A 21,533-nucleotide genomic window follows, 5' to 3' on the forward strand; every position below is an offset into this window, starting at 1 on the left:
CAATTATGGTACAATTAGTAAATTATGGCATATGATTAGCCCAGATGGGAAGACTACGTTCACAGCGCTATACTTTTACTAGCCCTTGCCCTTCATTCACGGTAAGATTATAGGACATGGAGGTCGCTTTGCTGAAAAGGTGCATTTTCTGTATTTTTCATCCACTTTGGGGTGAAAAATGAAATGGGAATTGGTCATTGTCGAGCCAGAGAGGGGATCTGCCCAACTTTTTCCCATTTCCAAAATACCAGGGAAGAAACTCATGTCATTGCTACAAAAGAAAAAGAAAGACTTGCTCAAAAGTGGAACAGCAGAGAGTGAATACAGCATGGAAGGAACTAGAAATATAATGAAAAATAAAACTTTTAAAAACAATACAAAATGTGTGGACATAGGTGGTGCAGAATTATACAACCTATCAGTGCCAATAACACTGGCATATAAGAGGCTTCACAACAATTGTGTTACTGTTGTGAAGGGAAAATTACATTTAACCAGCAAATTTGAATTGCGTCTTGAATGCTGGATTCCATACAATAGTGGAATGACATGGAGAAAATATTTCTGAATCCCACAGTTAAATACTTGTAAGTACACTGCAATCTTTCCAGAAAGAAAACAGTCACCATCATTTCTCAGCATGAAACAAGAAAAATACTAAATAACCCATCAAATAGTCTCAGTTTAAAAACAACAACTATTAAGAATAGAATAAAACATATGCAACCTGGAGAACACTGCAGTCTTAATTAACCTGACATTTCTTCAGTGAAATCTTATTCACCCAAGACACGGGGAATTTTACCTTTGCTTAAAATTAAGTTTCTACCTAGCAGGACTCTGGAAGCAACCAACCCGAGTTTACAAATTTATGAATTTATAAACTGGTGAATGTTTTATTAATCTCTTAATATATGGAAATTATATATTGAGATACGTAACTATATACTTATACATAATATTTTAAAACAGAATTGTATGGGTGCTTCTTCTTTCAGGCTTCATGGGAAAACCTCTTTAATACTACTAACACAATGTCAGATTCTTTACAGAACAGTTACTAAATTGTGAGGGATTTTAAAAAACTAAACAATTTAAAAACAAATTTTAAAAGCTGCATTTTTACTTGAATTGTATTTTGTACCACAGCTTTCTGTTTAAAGGGCATGAAAGTACCTTACAATAAAGACAAGTACAATAAATTACAGAAATATTAACTAAAAGAAGCAAAAGTATTGTTAGTGATTACTAACAAAGCTTTGACTACTTTAATGTATGTTTCTGTAGCTGTACTTTGAACAGAAAGCCATGGTACAGAAAGCTATGGTACAGCATACAAAACTCACTGGTAGAAATTTTTAAAAAAAGATACAAAAAACGAAGCCATTGGTACAAAAATACAAAAGCCATTGATTTCAGTGGAGTGACTGTGAAGTGTCTCTGTGTTTGATATCACTGAAATCAATTGTTTAGATATGAAACTTTAGCAGCTCTGCACAGTACTTCCTTATGAAGGTGCTCAATTAAAAATCAGTGATAAAAAGGCAGCAGAACTAAAAAAAGAAAAACATAATCTAAAAAACATTTTAGTAGCCATTGCTGTCCCTGCAACCCTGCTTCCCTTGTTTTACGGACTCTTTTACAAGCTGAAAAGGTGGAGCCATTCAGCAGCATGCCGAGCTTGGGGAGTGTCAGCTGGCTCTCACCAATAAGTGGCAAGGAAACCGTGCAGCAGCTTGCATCCACGTGGGATCTCAGGACTTGCCACTTCATGGTCCCACTCCCAGCAAGTGGGCTGGGGGGACTGGGAATATCAGGAAGCAGGTGGGTTGTCCAGTGCTGGATGTAACCCCATGCTGTGCCAAAGCACTTCCCATTCCTATAGCACCCACCTGTACCAACTGAAAAGCGTTAGGAAGGAAGTCTTAGTTCAACTGTGGAAGTCATGGCCACTCTTCCTCCTTTGCACAAGCAAAAGTGCTCTCTACTCATTCAATAGCATTAAACTAGTTACACGGATTGATGTTCTTTTAATTAAAATGCAGTTGGAACTTGATACATGAAACCTTGTTAAATTTGATCGTTTTCTTTTTTAATTTAATTAAACAATCCTTTTTTTCCATTTTTTAAAATTAAAAATTAATTTCTGAAGTAAATTAAAATAAATGGGGAAATATAATTCTGAGGCAAGCAATATAAAAATGTTAAGTAATATATTTATAAAAAGCAATATATGCAGTGAATTATGACTATTAATTACTATCACCCATACAACATGTCTACATCTACTTTCCTTCTCATAGATAAATCACAGAGTTTCCAGCAATATCTATATTACCCTTTGGCACTTCTGGATTGTGCTCAAAAGTGATGTAGTGCCACTGGCATCATGTCCTTCCCTCCATCTTCCTGCCTCCAGCCCACTCACTAGTTGCCTGGCAACGCTTGCTATGGTCCTAATTTGTATAAAGGTTCTAGTTGTCTCCAGTGGTGGGATTCAGCCTATTTGCACTATCTGGTAGAACCAATAGCTAATTTTTTGTCTTGTTCAGAGAATGGTTGTAATCCCACCATTGAGTCCTTTCGGAACCGGTTGTTAAATTATTTGAATCGTACCACTGGTTGTCTCTCAATCAAATATAACTAACTTTGTACAGAATTATGGTATTTGTCTTCAAATTAAGAATATTTTTGTGCATTTTTTGCATGAAGAACATATTAGTTTTAAACTAGCAGATGCTGTTTCTAAGCAGGTACAACTGTGTAGGACAAAATTGTTTAGATTATATAATGGTTTTATATTTATCTGAAAAACTATATGATAAAAAACTAATAAATGCCCTTGTTCAGAAAATGTATGAATGATAAAATAGGAGACTTGATTTCAGTAAAGACATATTACATGACGTATTAGATAAATACTAAATTAAACACAGTATATAAAAATCAGTTATTAAATTGATTGATTTATATTTAATTTTAAACATTTCTACTAAAATCTAAAGTCAGTACTAGTGGTTTTATCACCATCTTTCAACAAGTATTGCATCACAGATTCTTTATGGACAGAATCTCTAAACTGTAAACTCTAAACTACCAATAAAGGTCATCAAAAAAAGGGATCTTTGAAAATTATACGGTGTGTTGAATTTGTTGATACCATCCAGATAGTACAATTGAGGGGAAGGCATTTAGATGGGCTAACATAAAACCCTACAGTGAAGAAGGGAGTCTAGATTGTAAAAATAGTGCTGCATAGGATCGTTCCGTGATGATTTTGAAAGTAAAATTAGCAGCTGAACACACAAAGGGTCAAAGGGTTTTAAATTCATGGTTTAAAAGTATCTGCTTAATGATGGGAAAGATGTGAGATTCAGACTTGATTACAACTCCTCCCCGCCCCACACTTGAGAATCAAATTTATATTTTGCATCACTGTTAGCATAGCCTTGATATAAATAAATCCACACCACTAACAAAGATATATGAAAAGATTCCTATATAGAATGTTCACCGATTTTGTACGTAAACAGTAAAACAAGTTAACCCTAATGTTCTTGCACTGTAGTAGAGGCCCATCCATGTGTTACATGGTTGCAGCAGCAATCAATGCTACAGAGATAGAGGCAGAAAGGTGAGAAATCGGTGAGATGGGAAATGAACAATACATCCCATGTGAAAATAAGGATACATTTTCCTCATCAGAAGACCTCCTGTAACATATTTCATATGGAGGCATGCCATGAGGGGGGGGGGGGCAGCAGGGGGTATTCCCCTCTAAGCACCATTCACCTTCCCTCCCCGCCACAGACCAGGCCAGGCCAGGCTGAGGCAAGCACTGCCCTTGTCGTCTAGCTGTTTGTTCTATGGCTGCTGAAATTTCAAGTCTCCTTTGTCTACAGCTGCTGACAAAAGATTAAAAAAGTTATACTGTGCCTGTTATTTCCAACAATATAACATATACAATTTCTCACCATATTGATTGCATGAGGAAAGGAAAAAATGTTATTTGCTGTAAAAAATTCTATAGTGCTTTCCAGAGATACCATTGTCTCTGGAGAAATGATAAAGCTTTTTTGTTCAACATAGAGCAGGGGTCTGCAACTACAATTCCCATCAGGCCCTGCCAATTGGCCATGCTGGCAGGGGCTGATGTAGTCCATGAACATCTGGAGAGCCACAGGTTGCAGACCCCTGACATTGAGCATCTAACTATTGATGAGAAATGGTGGCAGCCCCATTCAAGAGCTGGGTGCCTGGCCACGAGCCCTGAACAGGCATCCAGCACCATGAGGAGGCTTGAAAATTGACAAACCCTCCCACCCTCTGAGAAGCCTCTATGGTGCTCAATAGACTTACACTAGCCAAAAGGGCAGCGTAAGTCACAGGCCCAGTCTTCTGGTGTAACTGCATGAATAGCTGGGAGGCAGCCACATTGGGAGAGAGCCACGCCTGGCCACACTCCCAGCCTGGTCCGCCTGGTCCACCTCCCAGCAGTCAGGGGAGGGAAGAAGGCAGAAGTGGCTGCATGCAGCGAAACTGCTCTTCCGCCAAATCCACTGGCATGGCCATAAGCCCCTTCCACCAGCATATTTTGGCCCTTCTCTGGATGTGGCTCTTAGACCATTTCTACTAGAAGAAAAATGTAAATCTCAATGGAATTAATGTTACTCCCTTTAAAAATACACCTCCTCTTTAACACACAGGCCATTTTGACTAATGATATTCCTGGCTATTTTACAAACAAAAATAGATAACGTGTATTATGTGTTGGTGCATATAATTTAGGGCTGAAACAAAGCTGCTATCTGTGAAAAGGTTAGGTGAATGGGTAGTTAAAAACGGCTCCATTGATTTTTCAAAGGATGAGCTGAAAAGGGTTGAAATTGTTTGCTCCTTCACAGACAGGAAGTTCCTTCCCTCTCAGTTCGCTTTGTGATGATGTCTCATAGCTAAAGGTGATTGGCTACACAGAGTTGTGATATCTAATTCGCAGGTGAATCCTGAGTGGCTGAGATCACTATTCTGAGGTAGAAGCAACCATCATTTTTTAAATAACTGACCATCAAAACACCAGTAGACTGGGAACCAAAAAGGCAATAATTCACATATCAAATCGCGGCATCCTTTGATTTTGGACTCCCCCCTCAGAAAAATTCAGTAATAAAATGCAAACATACCGGTAAGCATTGCTAAATATGTTTCTATTCATATTAAATGTGTTCAGTCAAAAATTACACTTTAAAACTCACCATCTTCATCCGTCTGTACCACAATTTCTTGGCTTTCTTTCCGTCCTTCAGGATTCATAAGAACGAGTTTTATGCTGACATTAGTATAAGGGGATAGATTAATAATGGTATGCTGAGGATGTGAATTGTCAGTATCCCAGCTCACTTCTTCTCTGACTTGTTCTTGTCCCCCAGTTTGGTAGCGGTAATGGACTGTGAGGTTGTACCTATGACAACGAGTTACATTGTAGCCAAATGGCTCCCAGGTGATAGTGATTTGCTGGGATTTAATATCTACAACCTTCAGTTTTCTTGGACCTCGCACCGGATCTGTAAAAATAAGGAAATCAATTTTAATGGAAGTACTTGTAGACGCTACACTCTAAATCAGTGATGGCAAACCTTTTTGAGACCAAGTGCCCAAACTGCAACCCAAAACCCACTTATTTATCGCAAAGTGCCAACAGGGCAATTTAACCTGAATACTGAGGTTTTAGTTTAGAAAAAATGGTTGGCTCCGAGGCATGCGTTACTCGGGAGTAAGCTTGGTGGTAGTTGTTGGCTTTGCTTTGAAGCAACTGTGCAACTCTTCCAATGGGTGAATCATGACCCTAGGAGGGTTTACTCAGAAGCAAGCCCCATTGCCAGCAACTGAGCTTAATCCCAGGTAAAGGATCGCGCTTTAGTTCTTTGCATGAAAATCAGTGGGGTTTAACAGCGCTTAACAGGGTTACCTAGACTGCTTCCCCAAAACTAGGTCTTAGGTTTAATGCTAATAATTGAGCCCAGTGGCCCAGGCCAGCCTAGATTGGGGGGGCACTCTGTGTGTGCCCACAGAGAGGGCTCTGAGTGCCACCTCTGGCACCCGTGCCATAGGTTCGCCATCACTGCTCTAAATAAATATCTGACATATGGCTGTGAAGCTATACACTTTAAAGAAAAGGTGCACATGAGCTTATCACTCAATATACACTCACTAGAATACAAATAATAAAATTAACATGACAATTCCATTAATTGTAGGGTAATAATGATAAAGGAGATGAAAAAACAGCATAAGCTTTGATCCACAGATCCTGTATACATGCATACATTCCAGGGCTGATAAGTACCATTAGCTTTGGCAAAACTGACAGGTTGTTGGACTGATTAGCCCCGCCTACTGAATTAAATTTCCTTACTGTCTCCTGTATACAGACTTGACTTAGCAGAAATCGTAGAGTACAAAGCTCTGAGTGTTGAATATGGAGATTTCTCTCTGTTCTGCATATACAGTATATAAAGTTGAAGAACTTATTTTGTTTATTTGGGCTCCATATCAGAAACAACAACATATCACAAGGTCATAATCTGGTACTAGTACAAGCAATTAAAATTATGATTTTAGGACTGTAACTGGACTGACCTCAAAATGCTGCCATTAAAAGAAAACTACTGTTCCTATTCATATTCACCAAATCAATATGAGATCACAATGGGAAGTTCAACAGAAGTTCCCATCATATTACAGAAAAGGCCAGAACTTGCTAACATCTCTAGTAAAAAACTCAGAAAACTGTCACCGGTGGAACTATTATACGAATTTAGCAATAATCTGATTTTTATATCTTATGAGAGTCCTCAACAAGATAAAAGACAATGACTAGTTTTATCTACTGCTTCGCTAGTTGAAATGCCAAGAGGAGTTTTAATGAGCTAGAAAACTCTTATATATAAACAGATTAATATGCATCTTTTGGCTCATGTTTATTAATCAACACATCTTTACCAAGAATGTTCTAAACACTTGCCACAAAATTCCATCACTTCTGGCTTCTATTAATTCCCTGCAAGCTTGCAATATTGTTCAAAGACATTGTTCATTTTATCTTAAGTTTGCAAATAATACACTAAAATTGCAAGTTACATAGTCTTCAAAATCTATTGCTACTATTTTCACAGTTTTATACCCATCAATTTTGCTCAAAAGTTTTGAATCCAAACTTACTCCATTTTTCACGACTGCCCACGCACCCACCCAATGCTAACTATTTATATTGCCAGGAAAAATTGAAGCTGAGGAGTGGCTCTCCTCTCTTGTCCTTGTCATTGCCACTTTCTTCCTGGACTCTGATCACATTAATTCATCCACTAGCAACAAAATTGTGAAAAAAATATCCAATCATCACACTGGCTCTGAAAATGCAAAATGGGTAAGGGGAAACTTGAAATAAGAGAAAGGTCAACTGGTGATGTGAGTCTCGTAATGAGTGAACTGAGTGGGTAAGCAAATGGTAGCTCACACCTTCTTCTGTCAGTGACTTCAGAGAAAAATGGGGTGGTGAGAAAAATGGCTGGGACTAATAATGAAGATTGAAAAGTGGAACTAGTATTTGTCAATTGCCTGAAGAATTTGATGTGTTAAGAGAACTGCTCCATCCATCTAATCTAGTGAAAAGGCTAGAAGGGAAGTAACAGATGGAAAAGGCAGTGACAGGACCTGTCTTCCCATGCTAGGGAATCACAGGAATAGAATATCTTTTTCTTACAGGGTACGCTTTGGTCACATCTCTTCGTCAAAAGTTTGTCTTATGACTCCACGAGGATCTCCTAACATTCAGTGCTTGTGGGACAATAACCTGATATTCCACTGCACTCAGGGATTCCAAATAATACAGATCTGTTCAGAAAACTAAAGTCAATTAGCTGAATAATTTCATCTTCTTTCCCATTAGGATCCATCTTGGGGTAACTGAAGTAATGAGAACACCTTTTTTTCCTGCAAAGGACACGGACTTTTGATATAAAAGATCCCCAATTTGCTTGTCATGTTGGGTCCAGTTTCACCACAGGACTGTCTCTCCTGCATAGCAACTCTTAATGATGCTCATGCTTCAGGATCAAGTAACATCTGCAACCTTCTCTCTTACAATCTCTTACCCCAGCTGTACTTGCTCTAACCTGAGTTCCCCCAGGTTCACTTGCTTGTTCTTCCCCTCTCTTCCCTTTTCTCAAAGGCTCAATCCAGATAAACCCTCTCTTTCTGCCAGAAATGCACTTCCCTTCCCTTCTCTTTCCTTCCACTCCAACCAGCCCCTCTGCATTGTGCCATTCCTCTCTCTCTTCATCCCAAAACATTACAATACTACATCTCTGTGTCTGTTTCTTTTCATCCCCTTCTCTTTAAACCTGATTCTTACTTCCCTAATTTGTCCACTCAGCCTGATTTTTACTACTTTACTATAATACCTTATCTGCTCTCTCTTCTTTTTCCTCATATTAGAGTCACTGTACATATATGCACAGATAGGTTCCAACTGGACTAGCTGAAAATGGACATATATTAAACCACTTAAATTAGAAACTCATTGCTTTCCACTACTTTTCTAGGGCTGTAACTTTGATTTACTTATATTGTGTTTTTGAAATCTTTCATTCTTGCCTTTCCATATATTAGTGTACTTAAAAAAGGTTGATTTGGTTTAATTAAAACCTTCTGATCATTTCCCAAATCACCATGAATATATGACTGTGTATACATAGAATCCCAAACTAGGAGTGTGTGGTGCATGTGTATAGGAAACACTCATGGATTGTCAGATTTCCCAGGTTATAATATCAATCTGCTTCTTCTTTTCCTCGTTATCTTTTTCTCTTACTGTATCTTAGGCCCCTACTGCACATGCAGAATAATGCATTTTCAATCCATTTTCACAACTGTTTGAAAGTGGATTTTGCTATTCTGCACAGTTAAATCCAGCTGCAGAGTGCATTGAAAGTGGATTGAAAGAGTATTCTGCATGTGCAGAAGGGCCATAGCTAATTATCTCCAAGTACCTCAAAAATTTCACTTCTGAGCAAATGTAAAACAAACAATGTTATACTAAGTGTCTCCTGGTTTGGGGCGGGGGGAGCCTTTTCTCCTTCACTTCATGGGATGGAAATCCAATTATTCAGTTTCTGATGCAGTCACAAAGTCTAAAGAACAACTAGGTGCATGGAAACTCTAATGCAAAATTTGCTGCATGAGATGAACCACTTCTCAAAATACACCAAGGTTCAACAAATTACCAACTTAGTAGCAAGGAAAGTGTGATCTAGCCACTCTAATCACAATGAATGCTACATTCATTAAGATTGCCAAAATAGATTTACATGGAACAGAAATCATTCTGAATGCTACCCATAAATATCAGAGGCTTTGATAATAAGGTAATTAATTATGTTTTCACAACCGACCCATTCATTTTCTCTTCTGTAGGGGAAGATTACAGAGCTATAGTCTTCCACTGTTACAGCTGCTTGAATAAAGCATTCACTGGCCAGCAGCATGCTGGGGTATTATGATAGGCCCTGATGGCATGAATCATGTGGCATTCTGGGATCACTGACTCACGATAAGAGAGCAGGATTGCTTTCTGAAAGGGAGCAACGTCTGTCTCACTTTGAAGCTTAGCTGGGTAGTTCTTTGCTATTCCCCTGACAACATTTGACATATTTTTCAGACTGTTCTCTTCCTGCCATTTTTAGGTAGTTATCAAGCAGCAAAGTCTGACAGTTGCGCTCATGACCACAGGGACTGGCAAGACCAGCTCTAGCCCCTGGCACTTCAGCATTCTATTTAATTAGAGATCTTAGTCCCTTCAACATTCAGCTGTGTTTTCCAGAGAGCGCAGAGCAAAAATGGACTGATAGGATCAATTTCCATTGCACGTTCAATTCACAGCTCATTTCTTTGGAACTTCACACTTTATCTCCTATTACAACCATTGTGTTTTTTTTCAGAAACTCAATTTCAGAATCTGTGAGAGACATTTAAGTGTAATTTTAGGATCTTGTCATTGATAATCAAAAACTTGAGTTGGAAGCAGAGCTCATGCTGCAAGAGATTCCCCCCTTCTGCTTTATCATGGGCTGCAGATGGGAAAGGAAACAGAAGAGCTAAAAAACAGGCAAGTTGGTAGGATTTTCATTTATACTTCATATATTACATCACAAAATAGGATTTAAGGATTAACTAGCACTAGTGAGTCTTATATTAAGACATTTGCTTCTGAGAAAAGCAAAATAATCACTTTTTAAAATTGCATTAAAATATTCCAACCATTCTTCACTGATACAAACCACCTGTGCTACAATAGAAGAAACTTCTTTAAACAAAAAAAAAATCAGTGTGCTATTTTTAAAAATGAGATGAAGGAATCAGGATGTGATTATCAGCAGCCAATATCTGGGCAGAGAGAGGGAAGAATCTTCTCAGATTCATATTAAATTCTAAGTTGGAGAAGAACTCAGGAATCATATAATGTAGATGCATGTTTATATAAAGGTGGTCCTATTATTCAAACTGATTTCATGTCTGTGCACTAGTTTCAGAAATCCAGAATAGACACATTACCATTCTTCCTCTATAGCTTCTCCCTTTTAGTATGTCTGGAACAGATTTAACACTGGCCAAAACAAAAGGTTCCAGGGAGCAGTACTCTTGCGTGCCTGCTCACACTTAATACCATAATACCAATTAGAGCAATGGCCCACACAACAGTCACAAGGATCTTTGTGACTTGGTGATACAACACACACAGGGTTGGAAATGATAAAGAAATAGACTGGTAGACCAAAGAAGGAGTGAGGGAGGAAACAAAAAACAAAACTAAAGTTTAGTAAAGAAGAATCATACAATGAATTCACTAGAAGTTTCTGAGATGGATTCCAAGCAGCAGGGATCTGAGTTTTCTCACCTGGATAGGGAAGAGAGAGAAGGGTGTGTGTGGAGAACAAAGTTGTTAGAAAAGGAGGAAGTGGAAAACAAGATACCTGTCAATCCTGAAGGGCTCAACTGAAAGCTCAACCATGATGGAAGTTCTGGTTGATAAGAAGCAAGTATATCCAAAAGGATTATGTGCAAATATCAAATGGGGGTTCCCAATACAAGGATAGACTAAGGGTGGGTATAAGTCCCTTTCGGGGAAGGAATATGTTCCCAGTTTTAGTGCAAAAAGATTACTTAAATAAGTTTAGCAGAGGATTGTACTATTTGTCAGGTCTGTTCCTGCTTCTTCTCTGCAAATCCCTGCTCTTTGTTTTCTGCTGTGACATGTTTGCTTTAATGTAAAAAAACTCATAGGAATACAGGTATCAGACACTGTGACAGATGGAACAGGAAGCAAATGGAGGCAGCGTGTTAACAATTCTGGATCTAAAATCATGAGTGCAGTGAGGAGTGGGGGGCTAGAGTCCTAGGTACTACTTCTCATAGTCATGTGGGGGGCATTGAAGGGTCACACCCCCACCACTTCTGGACTTCCTGTGGAGTTTGGGGCAGGGACATAGTTGAACACCAAACTGTGGGGCTTGACCCACCCTCAAACTCCTGTGAAGTAAAATCTTGGAGTGAGGGAGAGGCAGGCCTTGCAAGCCAATGAAATATGGGCTTTGCCCAAGTACAGGACACATTCCTTGTGCAGATCCATCCTGGCCATCTTAGTGCCACACACAGCACGTTTCTTGAACAACGTGGTGCTGTTCTTCAGCTGTGCCATGCTGAAAAGGCCTAGAAATGAGTGCGGACAGAGCTACCGCCAAGTGATCTAACCTCCATGGCGTGGAAAGAAAAACTGAGGGAATGAATTCTGCCCCTTCCCTTTTAATATGTTATGTTTAGGTGGAAAGTTCTCACCTAAACAAAGGAGAGGGACAGCATGCCCTTAAAGCTATAGCACAGAAAAAAGCTTTATATTCTCTCTGAGGTAGTCTCCAATGTGGGACTGAACAGAAGAACCACAAAGATGAACACCTGGAACTACAGAGGAAACAGTGAAGAAGGGAAAATAAGATGCCTCCTGCAAGTCCTTGCCGTTTCCCACTTGTAACATTCTAATTTTGTTTTCCCCATCAGATCTTCTAAGGAAGCTTAGTTTGCTGTACAGGAACAATAACAAGTAATATGATAAGTAGGTGTAAATTACACGCATGGATGTCTGAGATGAACCTAGTGAACAAACATGACACTGTAAATAATTTGGAAGAACTGACAAAGTCTGTATACAAAACAATGCTTCTACACAATAACATTGTTTATAACCCATACTTGGTAACTGCTCCTCAGCGGTAGAATGGAATGTGTCAGACTATGCTTTACACCTGCAACATTTCAAGCCTTCAGGATTCTGATCTAAGAGACAGGGTGCAAGACAGTAACAACACTGATGCTCTGCAGCACATTACAAATGCTTTTGCAGTGTAAGTTACAATTGTTATTTGTGTTTTTCTGCTACAGTCTGCGAAGTATCCCCTAGCTAAACTGGGCCAGTAAATGCCAGATGTCAGTCTAACATAACATATCATGCCAGTTCACTAAGCAGTTCTTTGGTGGTGTGTTACACATTCCTGCCTTGCTAACATCCATAACAGTATGAATATAATCAGAACCAATCCTGAAAAGACAAGATTACAAGATTAATATTGCTGTGAAGTGCTGCTCTAGTATTCTCTGCTGCACAGCTTTTGTCCTTCAGCATAGTATCTTTCCAATGTTCTCAGGTACAGATTAGTTGTCTAGTTTTTGAAAAAATATTTGGTGTCAACTTCCTGAGAGTTTTCAAAGGTGAATTTGGTACATGCAAGACATAAGAAACAGCAAATCTGAAAAGAACATGCATTCAAATTGAAATTAAATTTGAATGTACGTAACTTTGTAAAGTGAGGGACTTGAATCTAGCATATTTTCATTCAGAGGTAGCAATCCAGCATCACTGAGAAGTATCCTCAAACCCATTGAAGGCTAAATCACATTTTGTTGATTTTTTTTCAGTTTTTTTTCCAATGTAGCCAAGACCTCCCAGTCACCAGTGCCTTAGCACAGGCTTATCAGTCTGTACTTGGCCAAGTGGCAGATAATTCTCAGATAAAGCTCTATAGATATTAATGCATTTTGTGGACCTATGCTACTGCATTGTCTTCTTTAGTCAGGACTTGAAGATGGTGATCACTTCCCTCATAATACTACTTACTATAGGACTACTTCCATATTGAACTGACTGCTCAACAACTATGTATAATGGAGAGGGGGACGAAGCACAGTTATTGCAGAACTGCTGATGCTACAAGAATGTCAATTCCATTGTGTAAATGAACAAAAGATAATGTTGCCCTGCATTACATGATGGAAAGGGGGACACAACAAATAAAGTGAATATTCTGAAATAATGAAGCACTACTGCTGGAGATGGCACCGCAATCCTGAAGTGAACTATACAAACTTGCACAAGTATTCAATAACAGTTCTGATTTCTGAATGGCTTTGCTGACCCTGTGAAAATGACCTAGCACACAGGTCCAAAAATGCAGCATAAACATAAATTCCAGTTCTTCCATTTTTTTGCAAAAGATTGTTATCATTTCATAAACCTTTAATAGGTATCAGTAAATACAATGTATGAAATCGGGAGGCAGTATAAGATTGTTATCTTGAAGCCCTATACTTCCCTTCCCATTAACATTAGAGTACAAAAGACTGAGGGCATCAGTGAAAGCACTGTAACTTTCCAAAACAGCTTATGTTGCTTTTATATGCACCTAGTGTCTGACAAATATTTAAACATTTTTGACTGAGATTGCAAAAACGATGTTAGAACTGCCCATCTCTTTGTGGAGAATGAAAAGAAAGTATAAATGTAATTCATAATGTTAAAACAGTTTACTGCATCAAGGTAGCAGTCAACAGCTGAACAGCTCTCCAAATTTAAAAAGTGACCAGCACATGGAATAGAGCATGCAATAAATGGAATAACAACACATTGGCTAATAGCCAATTAATATAAACACAACCCCCTCTTTCAGCAATCAGTGCAAGAAATTATCAAACCTAGAATATTAATATGTAGTTTATAACAAGGTTGGAGTCCTTCTGAGGGGAAGTATCTGCAGCTTTAGGCCCTCCAGGGAATTAGAGAAGATTGCAAATTTTCTTCCCTATATGGAATATCCAACTCTTTAGCTCCCCTAGTGGACTATCACTTCTGATCAAAATTATCCAGAAAACAGTTGAAAACTGAATATAAAAAAACTGAATCCTTTACTTATTTCTATATATGACCACTAATATTTCATAAATGTATGGTTTCATGTAAGCGTTATAAATTATAACCATTTTAAACAAAAAAAATTAGGTTCACAGTGCTGCTTTCCAAAAGCAATCCAATCCAGATGGGGGAGGCTAATTGGCTTGGGGAACCCAGGCTGGCAGAATTTACACACCCCAGGGACAATAATGCCATGGCAGCAGCAGCTGCGGCTCCCTAGCATGCCGACAGGTGCCCAGTGCTGTGTCAGTGCTGTGTCCCTCTGCCACCAGCCTGCTGCTGCCAGCCTCGCTGCTGCACCAGGGGCATGGTGGAGGATTCTTGTGGGTGGAAATGACCCTTGTCAGCTTCCATCCCAGGTTTGCGGCAGTTATGCCTTGGCCCTTGGATTTACGTTACCCTTTTAGGTGGCATAAGTCCATTAAGCTCCACAAAGGGCATTTCCCGTGCTTTTTTTTTTTTTTGTATTTTTCACCATCTGTAAGTCAGTGAAAAGTCTTCTGGAGGCAGCAGGGCTCTGGATTGGGCTGCCCAATTGCTTATTTCTCCTCCCAAATGGAAAGCACACTTCATAAAAAAGAAGAAAAAACCCATCAGTTCTATGAATATAAAAAAATTATATTCCAAATCTGAGACACATTTTAGTTGCTTGTTTAAAATGACATACATAGCTATTCAGAACTCACTTTGTAATAACCCCTTTCATTCCCAAATCTACTTAGCCAGCAGCCGGAAGCAAGCAAAATGCTGGTGGTAGTTTTTACAACTGCACATTAGTTTTACATTTCACGACAGGTTAATTCTAGAGAGTCCCAAAGACAGACAAGTATGTGTTCTTACAATTGCTTTCTTGGGTTTGAAGGAAGTATAAATCGAACTGATAAGTGGAAAAAATATGTGAATGAAGATATGTATTTTACATTTCACACTCATGTCAGCATCACTTTGCCCTAAATGCATTCCAGGTGTTACAATGAAACTGCAAATCTGTTAGAAAAATACATTTCTGCTAATTATCCTTCAGCACAGATTAAGTATAGAACAATTAAGGGTTTACTCGAGTTAATTTTTTAAGTCTTCATTATACATATAAAGGCAATCTTGTGTATGTCAAGTGCCATCAAGTTGCTTCCAACTCATGGCTACCATACGATTTAATGTCCTCCAAAATATCCTATTGCTAACAGGCTTGCTCAAGTCTTGCAAACTGAGGGCTGTGGTTTCCTTTATACAGTCAATCTATCTCATGTTGGGTCTTCCTCTTTTCCTGATGCTTTCCACTCCCCTAACATTATTGTTTATTCCAGTGAATCTTATCCTCTCATAATGTGATCGAAATACAGTATCTTCTAGGGCAGTGGTGGCGAACCTATGGCACTCCAGATGTTCATGGACTACAATTCCCATCAGCCCCTACCAGTATAGCCAATTGGCCATGCTGGCAGGGGCTGATGGGAATTGTAGTCCATGAACATCTGGAGTGCCATAGGTTTGCCACCACGGTTCTAGGGAGAGTTGAGGCTTGATCTGATCTAGAACCAACTTGTTTGTCTTTTTGGCAGTCCATGGTATCCGTAAAACTTTCCTCCAACACCACAGTTCAATAGAATCAACTTTCTTCCTGTCAGCTTCCTTCATTGGTCAACGTTCACACCCATACATAGTAATAGGGAATACTGTGGCATGAATTAACTTGATCTTGGTTGCCAGTGACATATCCTGATACTTAAGAATCTTTTCTAGTTCTTTCATGGCTGTCATTCCCAGTCTCCATCTCCTTCTGATGTCTTGGTTGCAGTCTCCCTTTTGGTTAATGAAGGAATCAAGGAACAAAAAATCTTAAACAATTTCAATTTCTTCATCACCAATCTTAAAGTTGAATCGTTCCACAGTATTCTTCAGCATTCATTACTTTTTTCTTCTTGATGTTCATCTGTAGTTATACTTCAGCACTTTCTGCTTTAGCCTTCAGCAGTAGTTGTTCTTCACTGTTTTCTGCAGGTAATGTGGTGCCATCTACATATTTCAAATAGTTAACATTTCTTAATTTTAACTTTATATTCATCTAAATCTAACCCAATTTTTCTTATATCTTTTCCATATAGATTGAACAGAAAGGAAGAGCAAATAGATCCTTGTCTCAAACCTTTGCTAACTGGAAACCATTCTTGATCTCCATACTCTGTCCTAACAGTAGCCTTTCATCCAAATTACAAGTTGTGCATCAAAACAATCAGATGGTGTGGCATAGCCATTTCCTTTAAAAACCATAGCTTTTCATGATACGCTGTCAAAATCTTTGCTGTAGTCTATAAAACAGAAGCTGATTTTCTTCTGAAATTCTCTCATATGTTCCAGTAACCTACATAAATTTGCAGTATGATCTCTAAATATCTTACTTATCAATCACTGTAATGAGGATAATAGAAGTATATTGGTTCCAAGGAGAAGTTTCTTAACTACAGTCATGTGAGCCACAGTTTCACCCCAGAGACTCAGACAGACATAGGCTGTTTCCGCACAGGCAAGCAAGCGTGGGTGCATGGACATAACTGCAGTTGGTGCATTCATTGGGGCCGTTCGCACGCCATTCTGCAAATGGCCCCAGTGCCCCATCAGCCTGCAGGGCCGCCTTCACATGAGGCATGCCGCTTTCCCCCCCTCTTACCTCCTCTCGGCTGCCGTCGCTGTAGAGAGGCCAGGGGACACCCCCCCATAGCCATGGTGACGCCTGTAGGGACGGAGGCCAGGAGGTGTATCCCCTGGCTTCTCTACAGGGACGGCAGCCGAGAGGAAGTAAGGGGGGGGGGGAAGCGGCATGGGGAATACGCCGCTTTCCACCCACTGCTGTTCGTATGGCAACAGGTGAAAGACGCTGCTTTAAAAAAACCTCGCTCATTGAGTAAGTTTTGAAAGCAGCGTTTTCACGCCGCTTGAGGGGGGCAAGCATGGTGCTGCTGTGATGCAGCAGTGCCAGCTGCACGAACAGCACCCCAGGAATGGTGTTTTTACCGTCCCTAGGGTGCTGTTTTCTGCCCGTGCGAAAACAGCCTTAGAGAAAGGACAACAAAGAAAAGAGGTAGATCAAAAATGTGAAAAGCAGCAGGATCATATAGCAAGTGTGAGAAGAAATTAGAAAAAAGTTACTTTCCCTACTCATTTACTCATTCATCAATTCATTTTGAAAAAAGGGGAAAAACAGGGATTAATGGCTAGTGTTCAATTTCTCTGGTTTTTGTGGTTTCCACAGTTTGAGAAACAGTTATTTAAAAAGTTTTCTTACAATATATAAGATGAATGCAGACAAAACAAATAAGCTACAGCTTGTTCATTAACAAACCTTGGAAGTCTGCAAGAAAGTGTGCTCTTTCCACCTCCCCTCCTCTCACGGGTGACTGAAATTTTGAAGGGTTCCTGAGAAGCTGCAGTTTGTTGCTCAGATGGCTTTCAAAAGTTGAATCTGGTCCACACTTGTTTTAACAGATGAACATCTCAGTGAAGTTCAATACTGCATAAGCTAATAACACATGCCTTTTATATTACACTTTTCATCCACCAAGTTTAATTTGGCTGCATTGATACACAAGAGTGGAATTGCCAGTGGATGCCTGGCAACTGGGGAAGGGGCGGGGGGGGGGGTGCTGCTGCTATGGAAATTGCATCATGATGCTAATGACATCACTTCTTGTGAATACTGGGAGGTGATGTCACATTACCAGCATGATGCTGAGGTAACACACTAGGATTTGGGCAATCTATAGTAAAACTAAAAGCCAGCACTGTGATGGCACTTCTGGGTGTTTGCCAGAAATAATGTTGCATCACCAGCACAATGCCATTAAAATATGTTTCCTTCTGATGGCCTATAAAAGGGGGAGCAGCAGGTCGCCCTATATAGGAGTTCAATTTCAGTTTGATGTCCATCACTATTTTTCTAAAAAAATAATTTTGATATACACACACACATATATAGTTTTACTCTATTGCTGTTAATGTCTGAACTAGGTTTTGGTGTATCTGTCTTAATTAAAAATTAAGATTCATTAACTGAATTACTATATTAGTTCACAAGCTAGTTTAAAAATCTAATACTGATAAGCTTGAGAACTGGTTCTGAAATGAGAAATTAAAATAATTATATTGTATATTAATGTAAGGAATCATATTGTATGGTAAAAAGTATCAAGACTGCTATAATAATCATTTTAACAATCTTCACAAGAAGCCTGCCTTTTGTCTGTTCAGTGCCTGCCCAGAAAGTATCAGAGAATATATTACTTATAAATGTAGATTTTTTTCATAGATCAGCAGAAGGAAAATGAACCAGGATACTCCAGCTATCACTATAGTCATTTGCTACTGACATACTGTATTAATCCAAAATAATTATCTACAGTAGAGTTATCTAAATTGAGCATTTTAGATAGCACTTCTACAGAATCCAAGTGACAAGACTACATGGTTGTAGAAAGCTCGCTGAAAGAGGAAATATCACCAATTAATGCTGCTCAAATTCTATCTAAGCACACTTTATTGACAATCCCTCCCAATCTGATATGTGCAACCAGGCTTAACAAAATAATGTAGAGCATAATAAATTTAGACCAAATAACCCGCAAAATGGATAGTAAACAGATTGTATTTCTTGGATTAGATTGGTAAAAGAAAATTTAATATTAAATATATATTTGTATATTATAAGTGTTCATAATAGAATATGCTGTTTCTTCTCCATGGTCAACATTATTTTACTGTAAATTATCTGTGTAAAAGGTAGAATGATAGTAACATTACAAAGTAATGACCATTTCCTTTATGGCAAGATCTCCCCTTTGGTCAATATATAATAATAATAAGCCTTTATGTGGCATAACAATAATCATAACACTTTGGTCAATATATTTGCCCCTATACATTTGTAAATATTAAACTTGTCTAAAAGTAAAATACAGCAAGTTTAAGAAGTTAGGAACAGTAGTGTCAGGAATAGACAGGTATGTGGGACGGAATGCCAATTGCATCCTATGTCTTATCATTATTTAGACTAAGGAACCATGCCTTACCAGCAAGCTCTTGCAGGGCATTTGCCCTATTTTTCATATCTTCTTTCTACATTGTTCTCCCAACTCCCTTTGATTTTCAAGACCAAACTAACTTTCACTTTGGGGAAATTTAATCACAGATAAGGCATACATTAGTAAGATTCTTCTAATGGTATTAACATTATTACACAACTCTATCATCTGGCAGATTATTAGACCACCAGTGCAATCCTAAACAGTTATCCACCCTTAAAATGGAATGATTCATCTATTTGAGTGAGATGCGCTGCGTGACTCAAAACTCATTTTTTCTTCAATATAGATGTGTGTGTGTGTGTGTCCCATGCCCACTCCTGTACTACACACAGAGTTCCATATATAATCTTGAACATTTTTCTTAATGCAGGCATGGAGAGCATGGAAACTGTGTGAAAAATTCCCATAATTTCCCTTTATGATAATAAGAAGGTCAGGCTAAAACCTTCTCTCTGATATCCTTCCTTTCTATATACAGGAATTTATAAAATATAATAGGACAATTCAACATCCCTCCAGAACTCCATGCTTTTTCTGAGCCTGTCCATCAAGCATCAAACACACGCACTGAAAGTAGGGACAGATTCACAAATCTGGAAAGGACGAGAGGATATCCGTTTAGCTTTCCACCTTATATCAGTCCTCTGAATATTGGTTGGGCCATGAGGTGTGCTCAGTGGCGTACTTGCAATGGAGACATGGTGAGTCAAATGTCCCTGGGCACCCCCTTGTGGGGGGCGCAAGAAATGCAGGTCTGTTTGTGGGGTTTTTTTTTTGTATTTTTCCGTTTTTGGCCTGCAGTTTTTAGGCTAGCAGCACCACAATTTCAAGGATTTTTCGGGAGACTCTCTTGATGATATCACCCAGGTTTGGTGAGGTTTGGTTCAGGGGGTCCAAAGTTATGGACTCCCAAAGGGGGTGTCCCATCCGCCATTGTTTTCAATGGGAGCTAATATGAGATGGGGGCTACACCTTTGAGGGTCCATAACTTTTGACCCCCTGAACCAAACTTCGCCAAACCTAGGTGGTATCATCAGGAGGGTCTCCTGAAGATACTATGAAATTTTGGTGCTGCTATCTTAATAATTGCACCCCTGACAGCAGGCACCTCTCAAATTTCCCCAGATTCTCCTTATAAATCCACCCCCTTCGACATGGATTTAAAGAGAGGATCTGAGGTCCCCTGTTTAAACATTGAATCCACCCCAAAACAGCATCACTTTCAATGTTGTTTTAACTGGGGACCTCAGATTCTCCCTTTCAGGTGGACTTAAAAGGAGAATCTGGGATCCCCAGTTTAAGCACCATTGAAAGTGATGTTGTTTGGGGGTGGATTCCAGCATCACAGCGGCCAGTTGGGGGGGGGGGGGACTCAGATTTTGCACCGGGCTCCATTTTCCCTAGGTACACTCTAGGTGTGCTGCTATTGTGTTTTACATATCTCTGGCGTATATGATTTACAAGGTTTGGAAGTAAACAATACCAAATTTACAATTATACTCTTAAATAATATACCAATTATTTTAGACTACATAAAGAACAAACATTTCTATACATGTATCATATATCATTATTTCATTGTGATGCAAGTGTATTTACAGCTAGTAGTGTGCTAGAGTAACTAGAAAAGATATTCCTTTTGCATTTGCAGAATGGTTTTACAATAGGCATTTATCATCTTTCATTATGAATTATGCTTGTCTTTCTCCCAGGCAATTTAGAAGCACACAATAACAATGCTTTAGATTTAGACAGTCACATGGGCTAAATCCAACAAACATTACTATATGCCTATACACTCCAGTTTTAGGCTGTACAGAATAGAATTATCTTTAACAAAACAACTTTGCTGTTAGCAGAATATAATTTTAAATGTTCTGTGTATCTAGTAGCAGAAGGAAGACATTTTGTTCAGCTACTTTTACTTTAAAATACGCTTATGTTATTCAGTGTTGGGTTATGAAACCATGCACAAAATGTTTATAGAATTATTTTATAAACAATTAATTGCTCTTGTCATACTTCTTAAAGTTTGGGGTGTTGACACTTTTAGTTTAATTATTATACTCAATTTTTTTTATCAGGTACAGATTTGGCAGTCTGTTGCCCATCTCTTTGAAGGTTCAGTACCAGGGAAATATGTTTGGTTTGTATGTCCCAAC

The 21,533-nt window shown here is 38.9% G+C and overlaps 1 protein-coding gene across 15 annotated transcripts in view; it reads right to left on the reverse strand.

Annotated features, from left to right (window-relative positions):
- Positions 1-21,533, reverse strand: part of PTPRM (protein tyrosine phosphatase receptor type M) — a 539,592-nt gene that overhangs the window by 237,616 nt on the left and 280,443 nt on the right. For all 15 annotated transcript variants that reach the window (XM_048507340.1, XM_048507337.1, XM_048507335.1 and 12 more), the window contains exon 8: positions 5,253-5,561. In XM_048507340.1, the coding sequence (XP_048363297.1) occupies positions 5,253-5,561 (309 nt within the window). The remainder of the gene's footprint in view (positions 1-5,252; positions 5,562-21,533) is intronic.

The sequence above is a fragment of the Sphaerodactylus townsendi genome, linkage group LG09, assembly GCF_021028975.2.
Source record: "Sphaerodactylus townsendi isolate TG3544 linkage group LG09, MPM_Stown_v2.3, whole genome shotgun sequence".
Lineage (NCBI taxonomy): Eukaryota > Metazoa > Chordata > Lepidosauria > Squamata > Sphaerodactylidae > Sphaerodactylus > Sphaerodactylus townsendi.